Source organism: Fusarium oxysporum, chromosome I (genome assembly GCF_013085055.1).
Source record: "Fusarium oxysporum Fo47 chromosome I, complete sequence".
Taxonomy (NCBI): domain Eukaryota; kingdom Fungi; phylum Ascomycota; class Sordariomycetes; order Hypocreales; family Nectriaceae; genus Fusarium; species Fusarium oxysporum.
The window spans coordinates 592,264-610,514 of record NC_072840.1 but is presented as its reverse complement, the minus strand read 5'-3'; the positions used below and the strand labels follow the sequence as shown (position 1 = coordinate 610,514).

General features: G+C 47.4%; 5 protein-coding genes across 5 annotated transcripts; 2 read left to right on the top strand and 3 right to left on the bottom strand.

Annotated features, from left to right (window-relative positions):
• Positions 1-720: 720 nt before the first annotated feature.
• FOBCDRAFT_282948 (uncharacterized protein) lies at positions 721-3,050 on the bottom strand (the record flags this gene model as incomplete). The annotated part of the gene is made up of 5 exons (XM_031180490.3): positions 721-1,331; positions 1,379-1,702; positions 1,756-2,078; positions 2,141-2,863; positions 2,913-3,050. The coding sequence occupies 5 exons, from the start codon at positions 3,048-3,050 to the stop codon at positions 755-757; spliced, it is 2,085 nt and encodes a 694-aa protein (XP_031041258.2). The 3' UTR covers positions 721-754.
• A 927-nt stretch (positions 3,051-3,977) lies between these two features.
• Positions 3,978-5,386, top strand: FOBCDRAFT_209982 (uncharacterized protein). Its single transcript, XM_031180489.3, has 2 exons — positions 3,978-4,914; positions 4,966-5,386. The coding sequence occupies exons 1-2, from the start codon at positions 4,147-4,149 to the stop codon at positions 5,242-5,244; spliced, it is 1,047 nt and encodes a 348-aa protein (XP_031041257.1). The 5' UTR covers positions 3,978-4,146; the 3' UTR covers positions 5,245-5,386.
• A 2,952-nt stretch (positions 5,387-8,338) lies between these two features.
• Positions 8,339-10,393, bottom strand: FOBCDRAFT_150961 (transmembrane amino acid transporter protein-domain-containing protein). Its single transcript, XM_031180488.3, has 4 exons — positions 9,871-10,393; positions 9,558-9,819; positions 9,153-9,510; positions 8,339-9,102 (listed from the first exon to the last, which is right to left on the bottom strand). Exons 1-4 carry the CDS (start codon positions 10,027-10,029, stop codon positions 8,454-8,456), a joined length of 1,428 nt encoding a protein of 475 aa, XP_031041256.2. The 5' UTR covers positions 10,030-10,393; the 3' UTR covers positions 8,339-8,453.
• A 3,177-nt stretch (positions 10,394-13,570) lies between these two features.
• FOBCDRAFT_266496 (uncharacterized protein) lies at positions 13,571-14,911 on the bottom strand (the record flags this gene model as incomplete). The annotated part of the gene is made up of 1 exon (XM_031180486.2): positions 13,571-14,911. The coding sequence occupies one exon, from the start codon at positions 14,909-14,911 to the stop codon at positions 13,571-13,573; it is 1,341 nt and encodes a 446-aa protein (XP_031041254.2).
• A 2,438-nt stretch (positions 14,912-17,349) lies between these two features.
• FOBCDRAFT_266495 (uncharacterized protein) lies at positions 17,350-18,243 on the top strand (the record flags this gene model as incomplete). Its single annotated transcript, XM_031180485.2, has 1 exon — positions 17,350-18,243. One exon carries the CDS (start codon positions 17,350-17,352, stop codon positions 18,241-18,243), a length of 894 nt encoding a protein of 297 aa, XP_031041253.1.
• Positions 18,244-18,251: the final 8 nt, after the last annotated feature.

Sequence of the window (18,251 nt, the reverse complement as noted above, 5' to 3'; positions counted from 1 at the left end):
TATACTTCCAATGATGGCCGGCCATGAGAGCTCTGGCCCTATGATCAACCACGTCACGAGACGTCCAACAGACGACGAATATGTCGATAATTTCATAGTCTTTGCCCTGCAATCCACGATCCAAACTCACATCTCCCAAGACGGCAGAGAAACAGATCAGAGGAGATACCTCGAGCTCGTGAGACTCGCCGCAAAAGCTGTTCCTCTGTCGGCAGAGCCATGCTGGACATCACCTGAGGATTTTGGGTTTTTGGAAAGAATGCTCAGGGTTCTGTATCCGCATGATCCGCGGGTCGTATCGTCTGATTTATATATGCTTAGCAGGATCGACTGTGAATTTGTCACGGGACCGCGGCGGTTCGAAGATTTGACTCGAGCTGCTGATGATACCAAGATGTTTATCACGGAAACGGGATATGTTGGTTTGGGGCCGCGTTGTATGAGCCGTGGAGATGTAGTTTGCGTTTTGTTTGGAGGCGGAACACTATGTCCTACGGCCAACAGCGACGGCAGACGAGTATTTATTTCTTGGGTCCGCTTATATACATGGTATCATGGATGGTGAGGTTAATGATGATTGGGAGAGAGACAAGGGCTCCGACGATCAATGGAAGGTTTTTAAACTACTGTAGAAGACGAAATGATTTAACACACTAATTTCTCTTCTCATTAACCTAGCTCCATAACCATGATGCTGATAAAAAAGACAAGCTATGCAAGGGTATAATAACTCCGTTCCTCAAATAATGCCCGTCTAATCCTCCTTCTTGTACACCGCAAACTCATCAAACAGCGCCACCTCCTCAAACTTCTGCGCAACAGCCCGAACATCCGCCTCGCTCCTATTCGTCATCGCCAAGTCAAAATCCACAATCAAACTCGTTGAGATCCCCGCATCCGCCAACCCATGATGTCTCCCCTGCCCCTTAACCTCCGCCATAAGCCTCTTCGCCTCTCTATTCGTTATCAACCCGTTATTTATCGCCATTGTCAGAAACGCCTGTGCTACCTCCCCAAAGATGGGATAGCCGACGTATAAATGCTGCCAGTAGCGTATGCACAGGAAAAAGTAGAATTTTGAGGTGGGGTCGTTGGTTTCTTTGCAGATTGTGTTGGCGATGTGGATTAGGGATATGTTGATGTAGGGCATGTAGCTATTGGGCATCTGCTGGGTCCGATAGAGCAGGGCGAGGCGCTTTAGTTGGTTTAGGGAGGCGGAGAAGATGGTTTTGGGGGTGCTGTCAGGGGAGGAGAAGGATTGGAGTTTGTAGCTTTGGTGGCCTTGGGCAAAGGGACGGAAGATGTCGAGAACTGCGCAGTGGAACCACATACTAAGCACCAAGTCAGTAGATTATCTCAGAGGGGAATGGTGACTCACTGGAATAGCATGACATGTTCTTGGCTGTTTTGGTCCCATGCCATGTCTCTGCCGAGAGAATCCGCCCAGGCTAAGATCTTCTGGTACTTTGCTTCTGCAAAAGCGATGGGAACACGATCAACGATAGGTGTTCCGTCTGCTATGGAGTAGACCACAGCTACCTCTTGGATTGCAGTAAAGAACTCGCATAGCTTCGTAAACGATGAGCCCATGTACTCTGGCAGCGGATGTTCAGGCCAGAGGTCGTCATGTCGTTCGTCTCCAGGTATTGGCAGAGCAGGCGGTATCGCGATGCTCTCATCGTGATAGTACAAAACATGAATTCTGTGTTGAAACTCTCAGAAAATGTTGAATGAACCATTTGATGAGTCACTTACGTTAACCAGTTGTAAGTGCTCCAGGCAACATGTGCAGTCATACGGACCAAGTCATCGGGTAACTCCTGAAATGCCAGCGACGACGGGCTATCCAGCGGTACACCGTATAAACCCAGTCTCCTTCCCATGCGGCGACCAGCAGCAAGCAATTCTTTAGCTAGCTTGTCATTTCCGTGGAAGAAACAGGCGAGGCTGAAGATGTTGATGGCCGCCAGCGTGACGAGGTCGTCGGATAATCCCTCGGCGCGGAAGAGTCTTTCAGCTTCCCTGAAGCAAAGACCACCGACGGCTACAGAGTTCAAATCTGAAGCCGTGTACGCATGCTGTCATCCAAGTTAGCTTGCGATCAAACGAAATGCTTGATTCTGGGGTCGGGTTCGCTTACGCAGGCAACGTATAAGATCGTGCTGACGAGAAACATAGAGCAGAACTGGGGTTTTCGCTCCACAAGACTCTCCACGAATAAATCGGCATCGATAAACCCAACGATCGTCTGGTCTGTTTCCAGAAACAGCGAGATCATCGCTGCGGCAGTTTCATTGCAGATCGGAACCTTTGTCCAGTACGAAATATCAATCTCTTCCAGCCGACTATCGCAAAGAGGGCGAAACCGATCCGACGAAAGAACAATAGGACTCACCGGCGATATCTGCTGCACCAAAGTTTCCGTCTGCGCCGCAGGAAGCGCCGGCTTTTCCAAAGGCGAAATTCCCAAAGAAGTTATATCAATCGGCACCAACGTCGGATAAACAATGCCATGCAGTGCTGTGAGTTCAAACTCGACCCTTGAATTCGTAGTCGGCAGTATAGCCTGCGCCGTCCTGTGATTCGACAGTCGTATCCTGGTATGCACACTCCCCTGCAACGACGCAAAAGCCCCATTCACATCCGCCGGCGATCTCAGCCTCTGCAAAAGCTTGAGCGCATCTGTCTCAGGTAAGGTTTTCAGCTGCTCTACTATATCCACGTAATGATTAAAACTGTGCTGCAGCGTATCAAGTTGTTTTTGAATCTTGATGGTTGAGTCAACCGTTTTGGGGGGTATTCGGTAGACACACGCCAAACTGCGTGTCTGACACTGATCACAGGTCGGTTCTATACCATTGCACTTTCATTTCTATTAGTTAAACGGGATTGTAAGTCGTTTCGAGACTCACGGCGCGTTTCTTTTCTCGGCAGGGATTACAGGCTATCCTGACATGCTGGCGCTTCCGTTTAGCCACGCGGAACTTGCGGTCGATCTCATCGGCGTCGTCTCTGGGAGCCGGCTGGATCTTCCTGTAGTTTCCTTGCATGTTCAATCACACCCCGCCTGGTTGACTTCCGAGTCATTGCGCTGCTAGCGGGGGATGTCTATCGCGGCGGTTGATGTCTGGTGGGGTGATATGATAATGATAACATGGGAGAATAAGCTTTCGGGCTTCGGTTATACTTTGATGCGTGGAATGCTTTTAGGGTAAGTGCATGATTTGATTGAAGCTATCACGAAAACAGATGTCTGTGAGCTTCGGCAGTGTTGATACGGTATTGGATTGGTTGTTGGAATATTGTTAGAGTTTCGCTGCCATGTATAACGTTGCCACCTAGACTTGACTCATGTTTTTGCAAGTTTGACACTCGACATGACTCTTGTGTCATTACTCAGCAGCCTCAGACTTTTCGTCTCTCCAGTTTTCCAATAACGGTGAGGAAACGAACAGCATTGACCGGAAAGCACTCGGCGTTAATGCAAAAACTCGAGTCCAGCTCATGATAGACAGCGCTAGAAGCCTGTAAAGAATTCTACTGTTGGATTCCACGACCAACCAAAAGAAACGGAGACGCCGAGGTTCAGCGCATCGATCCATTCTCAGTTAATTATCCGAGTATCCACCCCGCACCCCGCTCCCGTTTCCGTCTTATTCTCACTTACCATTTTGTACAGTAGAAATAATAAGAATCTTACTGCATTTGTTCAAGTCCACACATAATAAACCTCGGCATGTAACACAAACAAGCCTTATTCTAAAGTTGTCACTGACTCTCAGCTTGCAGATTGGGTGACGTGAAGTCAACCACCATGGCATCATCCATGAGGTCATTACCGCTTTGGGAAACATCACCGTATATGTGGACCTCCCTCGCGCTGTGACGTTTTAGTTGTCGAAGAAATTCTCAATGCTTTGTCCCTTACAAATCAAGCCTCCAACGAGCCTCGGTATATTGTCAGCGCCACTTTGACGTGGCTTCGGTACTTAATGCACCGTGTCTTATAAAAGTTGCAGTGACGTCGTTCATTTCTCATATTCTATCATAACATCATCTTCATCTTATATACCCTTCACTCTCATCTCATACATTTCTATCTCATCTCATACTCTTCTTACATCACACACAATACATACCGCCAAAATGACACAGAACAAGACTCTCGTTTACAAGAAGATCCCCACTGGTCTTCCCGTGGCTGGTGAGCACCTCGTCATCGAGGACCGCCCCGTCGATATCGACTCTGCTCCTCAAGGCGGTGTCATCGTCGAGCTTCAATATGCCTCTTTCGATCCTTACCTCCGCGGAAAGATGCGCGACACATCAGTCAAGTCATACGCTCCCGCCTTTGAGATCAACGACCCCATCGTCAACGGAACTCTTGGCAAGATCATCAAGAGCGATACCTCTGACTTCTCCGAGGGCGATCTCGTCACCGGCTACCTCCCCATCGCCGAATACGTTCGCGTTGACAAGGACACCCTTCCCAAGGTTAACTTGAGAAAGGTCCAGAACCCACACAACCTTGACCTTGGTCTCTTCCTTGGTCCTCTGGGTATGCCTGGTCTCACCGCCTGGTCTGGTCTTCACCAGATCGGTAAGCCCAAGAAGGGCGAGACTATCTTCATTAGCTCTGCTGCTGGTGCCGTTGGCCAGATCGTTGGTCAGGTTGCCAAGCGTGAGGGTCTCACTGTTATTGGTTCCGTTGGTGATGATGCTAAGCTTGACTTCATCACCAAGGAGCTTGGCTTCGATGCTGGTTTCAACTACAAGAAGGAGAGCCCCAAGGATGCTCTTCCTCGTCTCGCCCCTAACGGTATTGATATTTACTTCGAGAACGTCGGTGGCGATCACCTCGAGGCTGCTCTCAACAACATCAACGTCGGTGGCCGTATCCCTGTCTGCGGTCTGGTAAGTTAACACTCTACACACTCTCTATACCACATAACTAACAATCTTCAGATCTCCGAGTACAACACCCCCGCCGACCAGCGCCAAGGTGTCAAGGGTCTCCTCAACCTCATTGCCAAGCAGGTCAAGATGGAGGGTTTCCTCGTCGCCAACCCTGCCTTCGGCCCTGCCTACTACAAGGAGCACCAGGAGAACCTCCAGAAGTGGCTTGCTGACGGTAGTGTCAAGGCCAAGCTTTACGTTACCGAGGGTATTGACAACGCCGCTGAGGGTTTCATCGGTATGCTCCAGGGCAAGAACTTTGGCAAGGCTGTCCTCAAGCTCAAATAAATTAATGCGATATGATGATGAATTGTATAAATTGGGATGGGTTACATCGAATCATATAATGAAAAGTTATTAATGAACCAAGAATTCTGGGAATACTTGTAGCTCTGGCTGTTTCGTGATGCCGCTCTATGCATTCCTGAGACTCCCTTCGGTCAATTCACTTTAGCAGCGTTCGGGCGACATGATTCAATCTATGCATGAACTTTTGAGCAGACGTTAGACCCTAGACCACTGGTATAGAAAGAAAGGTCCCGGTTGGAGAAGACTAAGGACATATATGGCATTTCAACTTCACAGGAAGGTTTCTCTTGGCAATATCGCAAGACAAACTCAGGATAAATACGCTCACCAGTGTCCTACTCCTATACTGCAGCGCCCTGTCCTGATACAAGTGATGAGATGGTGCGCTGGATTCACCATGAGGCTGAGCTCGACCCTTGTGCCAAACTGGCAACTTGAATTCAGTAAAAAGCTCAATAACTGGAGAAGAACTATAGCTTTCTATTTGACAGGCGGTTCATCAGCCACGCGTGCAGTGACAAACTTGAGAACTAGGACATGCTTGCCGGTGATAATGATCAGCCAGATATGAAGCGATGTGACGTCGTCGTCGTTCGTAGCCTTAGGGGGTAACAGAAAACCCAAGGCTTTTATCCCAAGTTAAAAACAGAATTTAGTCAAGTTCAAGATGATGGTATTTCGTCAAATCAACAGTCCTGCCTTCATCACTTCACTGCTGCTCAGACTTTGGCTCTGTTGGATCTTTTAACCATAAGTTTCAGTGTTTCGTCAAAGGCAATGATAATGGATTCTCAGAGAGCCTTGGTAGGAAGACTGACAAGTTCCCCTTTAAGTAGCATGACTTTCGATGCCCGCCCTTCACATCCTTATGCACGGATTGAATAGCCGATGCCTTTTTAGCATCATGAAATAAAACCTCGTTAATCTGGCCTAGGAGTCCATTCTGTTCAAAATGACACCAAAAGGCTTATTAGGTACTTAAAATTTGGATAGTATGTGCACTTCCGATCATTATTGAGGGCTACTACGGAGTGGTAAGTCCACTAATGTTGGAAATAACTAAATTACTTGGCATCTGAACTTCTTATTATCAAGGAATATGAGGAGCTGATAGAAAAGTCGCAGATGTCATAAATAGTGTTACGGTCCTGCAGGGCGGTTGAGGTGAAGTTTTGAGATACCAGTCACACAAGGCAACTGAATCTTCATACCATCATACTGCACCATCTTGTTTCGGAACAACTTGCCTGTCTGTAGTTCACTTCCATACGATGCGAAAGGAGGCTGAGCACTAAGTTGTAAATACTGCATGGCCCGTATGTGATGGACATCAAGTACTAACTAGCCTATCGTCTTGACTCTTTGGTCAACTACTGGTATAGAGACATCTTCACCTCATCCTTGCCCAACCTCACTGAATTTCATTGCCATGTCAATCCACTAAGTCTTTTCATATTTGGAATCCCAGTGAAACCGCAGTCATGGCGACTATAACTATTAGCCGTCCTTATTCAACCCTCTCATATCCCGGAACAGCTTACTTATGAACTATAGATTTTTAAATGATAATTGGATCCTAAGTGTCTTCTTGTTCAATGACATGTACCAACTGCAGAATCTCCTTCATCTGTGAGATATCTTCTACCACTGCATATTGAGACAGTCATGATACAAATAACAGTCGGCAATGGTTGGTTCAGAGAGCTGGGTAATGTAAGACACCAGAGAGTCCTGGCTGGACGAAAGAAGTATGTCTGAAGCCAGACGCCGCCGTGAATGACCAACGGCCCCGATCAGCTTGAATTTGAATCTCGAGTTCTGTCTCATAATGCGTACATACTCTCAGCTAAACTTCGTAGCTGTCCTAACAATAGTGAATCTGTGGAACTAATAGCTCAACATCAGGGACTAGGGTGATTTCCTGCATGTATAACCTCAATAGCAACATGCCGTTTACTGACGATAGCCTAGCAAGTGAATCCAGCAGCCAATGTGCGCTTGTGAATACTCCCAGCAATCAGCCAGGAGTAATTTCCCATCACTCTATGTCTAATATACTGATTTCAGCGTCTATTGATCGTCACTCATCGACCTCAGCGGCAAGAGCCTCAGTGGTTGGCTAGCTATCGACGTAACTCGATCGGGGACCGCTCCGGGATCGGGTCTGGGGTTCCTCAAATTAAGGTTGACCGTTGCATGACCCAGCTTCAAGAGCCCCATCTCTTCTACCGACGATTGCCGATATCTCAAACTTCCCTGTATGTCAATATCCACTCCCAAAGTTAATAAATACACCATCCATGCTACAAGAATCAGTGCTGAACTTTGAAGCGCAGTAAGCCGATATGAACCAAAGTATCATCCAAAGGGGAGTCTCAGCTGCATGAACATCCCTGACGTCGGCGTCACCTAGCTCTCGTCTCCAACTTTCTCCAACTCAGTGGCGACACTGCGTTGAAAACTTTAAAGTTCAGACTTGTACAGCTGTACGGTGTCAGCTAGACACCGCCACCCGACAGGCTAGTAGCTCCCGCAGATCCAGACGTCAGAATATGCAAATTTGATCATCGTATGACTTAACAGATTGGCAGTCCATAATCTTGATTTTGGATTCTTATCTGAAATACCCACTTTGATGTGATGATGAGTTGTGGATATAGTAATTGAGACTATTGATGGACTAAAGATGAAATGCGCGCAGTGGAGATGGGGAAGCGCTTAGGCTAACGGGTTTGCTGAGGTCGATATCCACAGGGAAACATGGGTATTCATCCAGTGTTTTGCGGGGAATGTGATGGCCAAGCCTTTGTGTTGAAGGTATGGAGAATGATTACTTGGTCTGATGATGAGTCGAGTCACCCCAAGTCTGAGCGTCGGTTTGGAAGTCATGAGAGTATGCTGAGAGCCCAGTAGAATAGTTATCAAGTTCTGTAAGTTTGATGGATCTCAGAACAGTGATGACTGAGCAACATTTTCTCCACACTTGCACTCTGTATCTCGAAAGAAGCAGCGAGAAATATCTGCTGTAATTGAGATCAAAGGGTATCACGTCACACAAAACTGGGAGTCATGGTTTGTAAATATGATGGTAGATTTATTCTTCAACCTCTAATGCATGAATGTGTTACTCTACCCTCTAAATCCAATGCTATACAATGCATAATGCTAAAAGAAAACAACGCTGCCGCTTAAGTGGAATTCGAGTTGTCAGCACAAGAGAAAGCAGCAGAGCCACCAGAAGCCTTGTACGAGTCGATAATTCCAACAATAGATCCATAAGTACCACCGATCATGAGGAAAGTACCGGAGACAATAACAAAGACGCTGAAAGCAACCATGAGGTACCACTTCATATTGGGATCACGCTTGCCCTTGGCCCAGTTGTCATACAGCCACATGAAGCCGTACAGCTGGAACGACATGAGCGTGCCGAGCAGGGCACCAACGAGGGAGACAAGACCACCAAAGACAGGAATACCGGAGGCGATCAGGTAGGCGATGACGGTGGTGATGATGGTGCAAGCGAGCCAAGTTCCCCAGTGGATAGCGCTGTTGGAGGAGAGATGCTTTGTTCCGCGGAGGAGGCGGACGAAGACGTATTTGGCGGCGAAGTGAATGACGAGGACGGTTGTCGCGAGAAGGCCGGGGAGGGAGATGCCGTAGGCGACGCGCTTGATAAGATGGCCGGCTGAACCGAGAGCTGGCGAGGCGACGTATGAACCGCAGTAGAGGTAGACGACGCAGCCGATGACGATGTAAGTGATGGTGACACCAGTTTGGCAGATGAGGAGAGATCGGGTATAATGCTCAGGGCGCTTCATCTCAGCAGCGATGGCACTTTGAAAGTTAGCTCATTGAATCACATATCATCCAGGAGTTAAACTTACAAGAATCCAGGAGTACCAGCATAAGCAAAGATGAGAGATGAGATGGAAGAAATGGCCTCAGTGAAACTGGGATTTCCAACAACCTTCCAGTCAGACTTCCAGTGACCCTCTTGAGGAGCAGCTGCAGGTCGATCCTGAACACCAACTGCAATGGTGACTGTGAAAATAGCAGTCATGATGCAAACGAGGCCGACCCAGGCGAGCATGCTGATGCGACCAAGGGTGCGAACACTGGCCAGCAGGAATCCGCAGATAGCAGCAACAGCGACGAACACAGCCGTGCAGGTACCGTGAAGAGAGACGGCGTTGAGACCGATTGAGATACCGAGCATACCAGATCCTGCAACGAAGATCCAGACTGAGTTGTTAGAAGTTGTCGTTACGATTTAAGATAGGAGTACATACAGAGGCAGAAAGCAATACCGAAGATCTCGCGTCCGACTCGGCCGAAGATCAGAAAGCCTGCATCGTCGATACCGTAGATTTGAGGATGGTTGCGCTTGAAGACGCCAATCATGTAATCGGACCATGTTGTGATGGCGGCGATGACGATGAGGCAGATGATACCGGGGAGGATACCGAGGACGTCGAACACAGCTGGGATAGACAGAACACCCAGGCCGACCTGGGTCTTCATCATGAGAGCGACGGTGCCGATCCAGCCGACCTATTGACGTTAGTTAAGTTAAAGGTGTTGATGATGTTGCGGGTGACGTACAGCGCGGTAGTTGGGACCTTCATCAGTGATATCACCAAAGACATCATCGTGAACTTGCGCTTCGCCAGCGATAGAAGGCGTGTTGTTCAAAGCTGGTTGATCATTCTCGTAATCATGCTTGAGGTCCTTCTCAGCAGGACCGCTAGAGTATTGTGACATGATGTCGATTGTTGTTGTTGAAGAGCAAAGTCAATTGACCAACAAGCAAACAAAGACTATTCAACTCAAAGACTGAAGGAGCTGAATAGTTTAATAGAGAGAGGGGAGGGTGAGAGGAGGTTGAAGAAGGAAGAGAGAGTGTGGAATGTGGAGGAGATGAAGCAAGAAAGTCTGGGGATTGTGGACACAACTTATACAAGCTCCCCCCAAGCTCAGACAAGTTGAAGTCGATCCTATACAGTAGGTCTAGCTGATAAAGTTGGCATTTGCCCCCCTAGTCGATCCCCGTGGTGATTTACCCAAGAGAGGTTAGTCAGTGATACGCCGAGGAAAAAACCTGGCAGGCCCCTCGGTGTTGGCGAGGCTTATCTGGGTGTGTGGAGAAAGTCCCCTCTGCCTCTGTGTCTGGAGTGCACCTCTTGGCTACTCCATGTCCCCATGGGGTTCCCCGTACACGCCAAAATTTCGCGGAGAAAGAGGGGCTCAATACGATTGACGAAGCAAAGGCAAACTGGCATTGTCTAGACTCTGAGTTGAGAATTATCATCACGTAAAAGAAAACAAGGCACTTTCGCCCAATTACAAGCTATGACGTTGGAAGTTCCACTGGGAATAGCGAGTCAGGTATTGTCCGCGGTACCTTGTTCCCCATAATTTGAAGCGACAGAGTCTTATTGGTGAGAGGCTCAGTTTTTATTACCCCATTGCTCCGCAGTCGGGAGCTGATCCGGTCTCCAAAATATCCACAACCCCAATTTTCCACCTCCCTCAAACCATCAGACACGAGAGCTTCAATATTATTGTGGAATTCGTTACCATATCGTACTCTCAGCGGAGTACGGGAAACGGCCGAGTCCACTCCGAGACCCCTTGATTAAATACCAGTGCGTTTATCATAAAATGGCCTGCTTTCCCAGTGGTCTCATATCACCCTCTTTACAATTACAGCTGAATATTTGCGAAGGAAGTTTGTTGCAAAGGAAGAAAAAACAAGGCTGACGTCGGTGCAGCCGAGACAGGCAAATTTTCCAACACGGCATTACTCCTCGGCAGTCGGAAATAAGAAGCACACCAACAAGAGGCGCGTCTCCAAATTTTACCTTTATACAGTATCCTTCTGGAACAATTCGCGCATGTCATCAGGGATGAGGGATGGTTCGCTTGCGCCGTATTGGTTGGCTGCGAACGATTGGGGGGCGTCGCAGATCACCGACCATTCCGGGCCAGAACCCCAGGATCACCCTGTAAAGTTTACAGTTAGGGGTTGACTTGCTTGTTTTGAACCGATGGTATCCCATCGGGAAGGCCTCCGCGCTCTGTTGATGAACTGACTTTATCAGCGAGGCATTTTTCTACTGATAAGTTCTATCTGCCAATCTGGTCAGTGCATTTGGTATGAAACGTTGGATAAGCGGAAATCATCGGTACGGTAGATGAAACGACGCAGTCAGTGTATTTGGTGGAATCTCCAATTTGCTGCACAGATGCTCAAGCAGTCAGTGACCTTAGAACAGCGGAACCGTTTCCGATAAACGGTAACGGCAACTCCGTAACCAACGGATGACCTGCCGCAGCATCTCGCATATCTTGTCATCAATTAATATCACCGTGCTCTGTATGGTAATCTCGGAAGATGACTGCAGGGTCCGGCCTAGGTCCCGATGGATTCTGTCTTAAAGGTTGCATGATGTCTATATCGCCTCTAAGCAATTCTTTATGTAAATGTGGTCTCACAACCAAAACACCACCAGATTCCAGCGGAACATTTTCTGTTTCTAGAAGCTGTAGAAAACAAATGCTGATTATCAGTCCAACGGCTGATTTATACATACGAACTGGTGATTATCACGAGGCTGGTCCGTTCGCGGCAACGGTACCGAGATAATGGTTGATATCCAATATTCCCTACTTGGCACATATGAAGTTTTCTTGGCGATATCCCACGTTGTTATCAACAGCACTTTGTAATGCAATGTTTGAAAAGTGTTGGGGCTGATAATGGTCATAGCTTGGAGGAATCGCTCACGTAATGGATATCATGTTCATGCATGCATGATCTGTGCAGTGTGGAAGGGGGCGAAGCTGGTGGAGCTGAGCATGAGCTGAGGTATTTGCGTGATGACAGATTTCGATAACATTGACTTTTGTCCGTTGAGTCCGAGCTGCCTTTTGGGAAGGGTAGTTTCGTGATGGTATGTGCAGATAGCTAGCGGAAAGTCTCGAATATGATGAGTTTGGCGAAGTGCTGGATGAGTTCCAGTTTGTACTGCAGCAAAGTCACGATAATCATCGTAGTTGCTTAGATGGAAATTTCAAGTTCTCTCAGAATAGAGAGACTTTACTATCTATTTATCAACTTTCTCTTCGTCTCTCACGGTTTGTCTCGGCTCATTATCGTGACACATACATCGAAACTACCCAGTGCTCCATTCCTAATTTAATCCCCAAATACTCAAAGGCTTGCTCGTACGTCTTCCTAAACGCTACCCTAGAGGTCTAGACCAAGCCATCCAAAAAGGCAAGTAATATGCATTTGCCAAGCCGGCTGAGGAATCATGCCAATGCTGGAATCTGCCATCCATGAGAGCGCCAAGTGATAGATCCTGGGGGTGTTCATCAGACCCTTTCTCCGCTCCCCGCACGTGTTATTTCTCCAGTTTCTTAGCATTCGCCAAGTTACCCACTTGCCTTTCTGTTATCTGTGGGGTTTGCGGCATCCTCGTTTGCTCAATGTGGAATCCGAATGAGTAAGCTACAGCGGTGACATGATAACCGCGTTTGTGCTTCAGAAGCAAGAGAATAATAAATATTTGTGATTTGTGATCTGAAATAGGTCAAGTGGCCCGTTTGGTTTAATTCCGCTTCCTGCTACGCTGGACCTGGATCATCTCCTCGTAGGCTACTCATTGATTGAACACGCAGAGAGCAGCTCATGATTGATAACTGTATCCTAATAAAGTGACAATGAAATTTCAGCCTAACGAGCTTGCAGAGTATACGATACAGTCAACTAGTCGATGTATTACATAAACGTCCATGTCAAAGTCATGGATAGCATCGGACCTTGAATATCCGATACAGGCATCCACGGAGCCTCAACAGATACCGAGGCATGGTTGTAAACACTTTGTCCTAAGTGCATGATAGTTAAGCATGATACAGACCAATGCACCGAATGTTCTACGGATCTTCAACGCATGATCCCTGACTGTAAAATGCCAAGTTAGAGGGTAAGATCTAGGCGTAATCAGCTAGTTTTTCATTCTGCCGCCGAGAAAGACAAACATGCATAAGTTTGGCTAATATAATTGTCACTGAGGCCTTTATCTTATCTTCTTATCTTATCTGGTTACGTTGGGGCTCAACGCGTTAGCCGTAATGGAAAAATCGCCTTTAATACTCAATTCAAAGTTGTTGCGAGCGTTTATTCTCACACATAAATAAGCTTGAAATTCCCCTATCCAAGGAGCTTAATGCTTCTTCATGGTGTCCAATTACAACCACTTGTAAACCGTATTTTTGACAGATCATGATACAATTATTATTGTCCGGAAAATGTAACCGAATCAATCCAGGCTTCGGAGCCTGATATGCACATAAACCCAATATTGAGAGCCAAACCACCCTGATCGATCTGGCTTTGAGTATACGTACATGTATACGATATCTCCTGCCACTGATTGATCGTACCCGGCTGTGTTGTCGTCGCCGTAACGACGAGGGTTCGCCGCCCAGAGAATAATCCTGCATTGCCATAAGCGCAACCCAGCACCGCGATGGTGCATCCAGGTCCAGGGCGGACCCACGCGGAAGCTGGATATCCAACCCCAGCTTGAGCAGGCGAAGAATACGCCTGGGAGATGTAGCTTGTCGACCCGCCGGCGGTGGAGAAGCTCATGCGCGCAGAGCTTCTGCCATCGTGCTTGATGTTGTTGTCGAGGGATAGTGAGACGAGATTGGGTTGTGTGACAGACCAGGGCTCTGTAGTATCGTCGAACCCAAGATTAACGAGCGTGGGAGGACCAGCTGCTTCCGTAGTAGTCGTGGTGGTGACTTCAGAAGTTGTTGTACTCTCGGTGGTGGTGGGGATTAGCACTGTAGTTGAGATAGACACTGTAGCCGTGGGTTCTTGTGACGAGGTTGTTATCTCGGTGCTACTTTCGACAATGGTGGTGCTAATGTCTACAGCTGAAGAGGTTTCTAGGGCAGAAATGGTGGTAGTAGTGGCGTCTTCTGTAACGGTGGATACTTCAGTGCTGCTCTCGATAACAGTAAGGCTTAGTTCCGGAGCCGAAGTTGAAAGTGTGGTAATGAAAGAGGCTTCTGTAGTAGTGGATTCCTCAGTGCAACTCTCAATCGTCTCAGAGGTCAGTTCTCTGGTTAGAGAGACCTCTGTAGTTAAAACAGCGATAATGGTAGCAGTAGTGTCCTCTGAAATGGTTGGTGTATCCGCGCGGCTCTCGATGATAGTAGAGCTTAATTCTGCCGTCGAAGTAATTGAAACCGCAGTAGTCATAGCGTCTTCTGTTGTAGCGGTTGGCTCCACACTGCTCTCGATAACAGACGAAGTCAGGGTTATACTTGAGGAGGTCTCCGTTGTTGAAATCACGGGAGCAGGAGTAGTAGTAGTATCCTTTGACTCAGTCGACGTCTCGCTGGTGCTCTCTGCCTGGTCGGTAGTAAAGATCAAGTAACCAGTAGAGGAAATGTCGGTCGTTGAGAGACCTGCCTCAGTAGTACTTGTTGCCTTGGTGGAAGAAGACGTGATTTCCACCGTAGTCAAGATATTAGTCGTCCTGGGTCTCGGTTTACATGGACCGGCCTCAGAACCTGCCAGTAAGAGCGCTGCTATAAAAGCAGTCATGATAGTCTTGACAGTCATTTTCGACAGTAATGACCGTACTGAGAAGTTGAGAGACAAGAACAGCAACGAGTAAAAGATTGAAATAAATAAGGTATGAGACGGAAATAACTCCTATTTATTATTTACACAAAGCAAAGTGAGCATACTCGCTTAAAGAGCGTTCAGATCACATCATGTTGAGATTTTGCTCCGTAGTACCACTCACTATTGGCAATAGTGCCAGCTTGGCAAAAATAATAGCACCATTTTAAAATAAAACGCCAGGGGGAGATTCAGCTGCCAATTTTTAGTTCAGTCAATATTGACTCGCTTATATCTATAATTTTTGGTGTACCCAGAAAAGCTCCGATAAACTAAGACTAAGCAGAACCGGTAGAGAATTCCGCCGGAGTTTATTAAGCTTAACCCTATTTCAACACCTAACGTCATACTCCAAAGCCGTGATACCGTCGCCATATATGATATGACTCTTTAAATGGCTGCCCCTCGCTGTCAATAGATAGATGGTAATGGCAGCTTCAATTATACAGTACACGAGATGAAGCACCAGCATTATAATCTTTCAAGACATCGACATATTTTTATACCCGACTAATCCTATTGCTTTTATGGTATTACCCATTTCTGCATCATTCGCTCGTTGAGACGCCGTTTGTCTGAAGCAGTATTGTATTTTGAAAGAGTCTGCATGGCTCTCTTCTTATGCAGAGGTTTCCATGCCTCAAGCGCTGACAATTGGTTGGTCTGAATTTAATGAGCAAGCTGATGGCCGTTGTCATAGAATATAAGGCTTAGATTCAATGAATACATAATCTCCGACCATGCTGTTGCTAGATGCCTTAGTAAAGAGCTATAACCTCACTCTACTGATGTTGATCCGCCCTGGTGATACTGGGTCTAGGGCGGCTTTGCCACCAACCAATTATCATCAGCGCAGGCTCAGCCGCAGCTGGCTTTATGCAGATAGAGTCCTCAAAGGATCAAGAGGCATTGCAATCTTCTCAAGACTTTCACCACAATCAATCATTACAAGTGAGCTGCAAAGACCATGAAGGACCTGGAGTTGCCGCCAGCAGTATTGCTGTCGCTGAGCTATCAGCCAAGGTCAGTAAGTTGTGCTTACAATATTTTAAAGATGTCTCCAGCTCAGGAGCCGATATTGAGTATCTTCGAAACCAGTTTAAGCACTTGGCTGAAGCTCTAAGGGCTATGTATAGACTTATTGAATAGGCTGGCGAGGACTTACTTCTATTATCTCATAAACGTCAGGGTTCATTCCAAAGCTGTTTGGCGACCCTTAAAAGGTCAAAAAAGCTCAAGCTAAGTCCCGCGTCTATCGCTATGTTGTTCTATGGCCTTCGAGTACTTAAGTGGCTATTTAATAGCAAAGATACTAACCAGCTCCTGGCCTGTCTTAAACATTATGAAAAACTAATACTACTTGGACTCTAGGGAGATCAGACGTAAGTATGCAGAGAAACCCAATTTCTCACCGAGACTAACACGCTGCCAGTGCCCTTCTCGTCAAGATTCACGAGGAACTCAAACAGCTATCGCTGTGTCCTATTATGAAAATTAATATCGTGTCTTCGTTATGTTTGTTTGAGGCCTAGAGTTTAAGCTTATGGCCAGCAATCAGTCAAGTAGCTCGAATTCTCTACAAAAAGAACAACAAGCTGGAAATACCGGACACTGGTTTATGCCTTTCTGATCCGACTTTAGTAACTCGACAAAGACATGAGAAGACACCGCCTCCGATGCCAATCACATCGAACTCTGCACTCCGGCAACCCGAGGTCCTTTTCCTATCAGATATGAAGATAAGAAATGCTGGACCTTCGATATCGATGTCCTGTACCATTTCCTCCACTGTTACAGCTGCTGCTAAATAGTCAAGAAGCTCGCACCAAAGAATGAAGTGGGCCTGGTAACAGACGCACCCATTTATCTACACGTTGAAAATCTCCAGAGTTTGGTTTATTATTATACGGCTAACTATGCGACTCCTTTTGGTGGTGCTTAAAAACACCCAAGCCACTGCAAGCTGCCTTCGCACAGGCCGTAAGCCGGAGATTCGATTGCGACGATCCCGTGTGCTTTGACCCAGCTAAGATCTCCCAAACAGGAAGGCCAGAAATCTTACTAATATGGTGCTCTTCTTTCATTTCTCTGCCTCTTTTGACTTTGGTCTAAGAAATTGGGCGTTGTGTGGCAGCTGATACCCCACCAAAACACGGTTGGCAAGCATCTCCGCCCACGTCGTGGAGACTTACCTATTTTGACGAGACCATCTTCACGAGACTGATAGAGAGCAACGCGGGGTATACCAATTGGTAAAGAAATGATAGAAAGAAGAAGCATATAATAGACAAGAAGAATCAAAAGTTTATCATTAAAACATTCATCTCATATCACTCACTCACTCATCCAAGTGTCACTTTGTCAAACACATCACAATGGCCCCCCAAGAACTCACAGGCATCCTAGTCGCCCTCATTACCCCCTTCAAACCCGACGGCACAGTCGATCTCCCCGCCCTCGACGCCCACATCCAGCGTCAAATCTCCGCCGGCGTGCATGGCCTAGTCCCCGGCGGCAGCACCGGTGAATTCACAGCCCTCACCCTGCAAGAGCGCAAAGATGTTCTCGACCAATGCGTCAAGTCAGCTGCTGGTCGTGTCCCCGTCGTCGCTGGCATCGGCGACCTGACTACCTCCGGTGTTGTTGAGCTCGCTAAGCACGCTGCTGAAGTTGGAGCCGCTGCTACTATGATTGTGCCGCCGTTCTACGATGCGCCAAACTTGAAGCAGTTGAGGGAGATGTTTGGTGAGATTTACAAGGAGAGCGGATTGCCGATTATGTACTACAACATTCCCAGTGCGAGCGGTGTAAGCTTGTCACCTGCGGAGATCGCTGGTCTTTCAGATGTTGGAGTCAAGTATCTTAAGGATACCTCTGGAAATGCACCCGCTCTTACAGATCTTCTCTTCCACCATCATAACGACATCACCGCCCTCAACGGCTGGGATACATTGACCTTCTACGGTCTCTGCGCCGGTGCCAAGGGCTCAGTCTGGGGAACCACCAATGTCCTTCCCGAACTTTCAGTGCAGCTTTGGAACGCTATCGCTGTTGATGGTGATCTGAAGAAGGGACGTGAGCTTTGGTCCAAGATCTTCCCTGTGTGCAAGTTTTTGGAGGCGCATCATTATGGTGCTGGTATCAAGACTGGCATGGAGTTGCAGGGCTGGAAGACGGGAGGTCTGCGAAAGCCGTTTGCTCTTTTGGAGGATGATGAGAGGGCTGAGCTTGCGCAGCTTCTGAAGGATGCTGGTGTCAAGCTGGCTTAAACGCATCT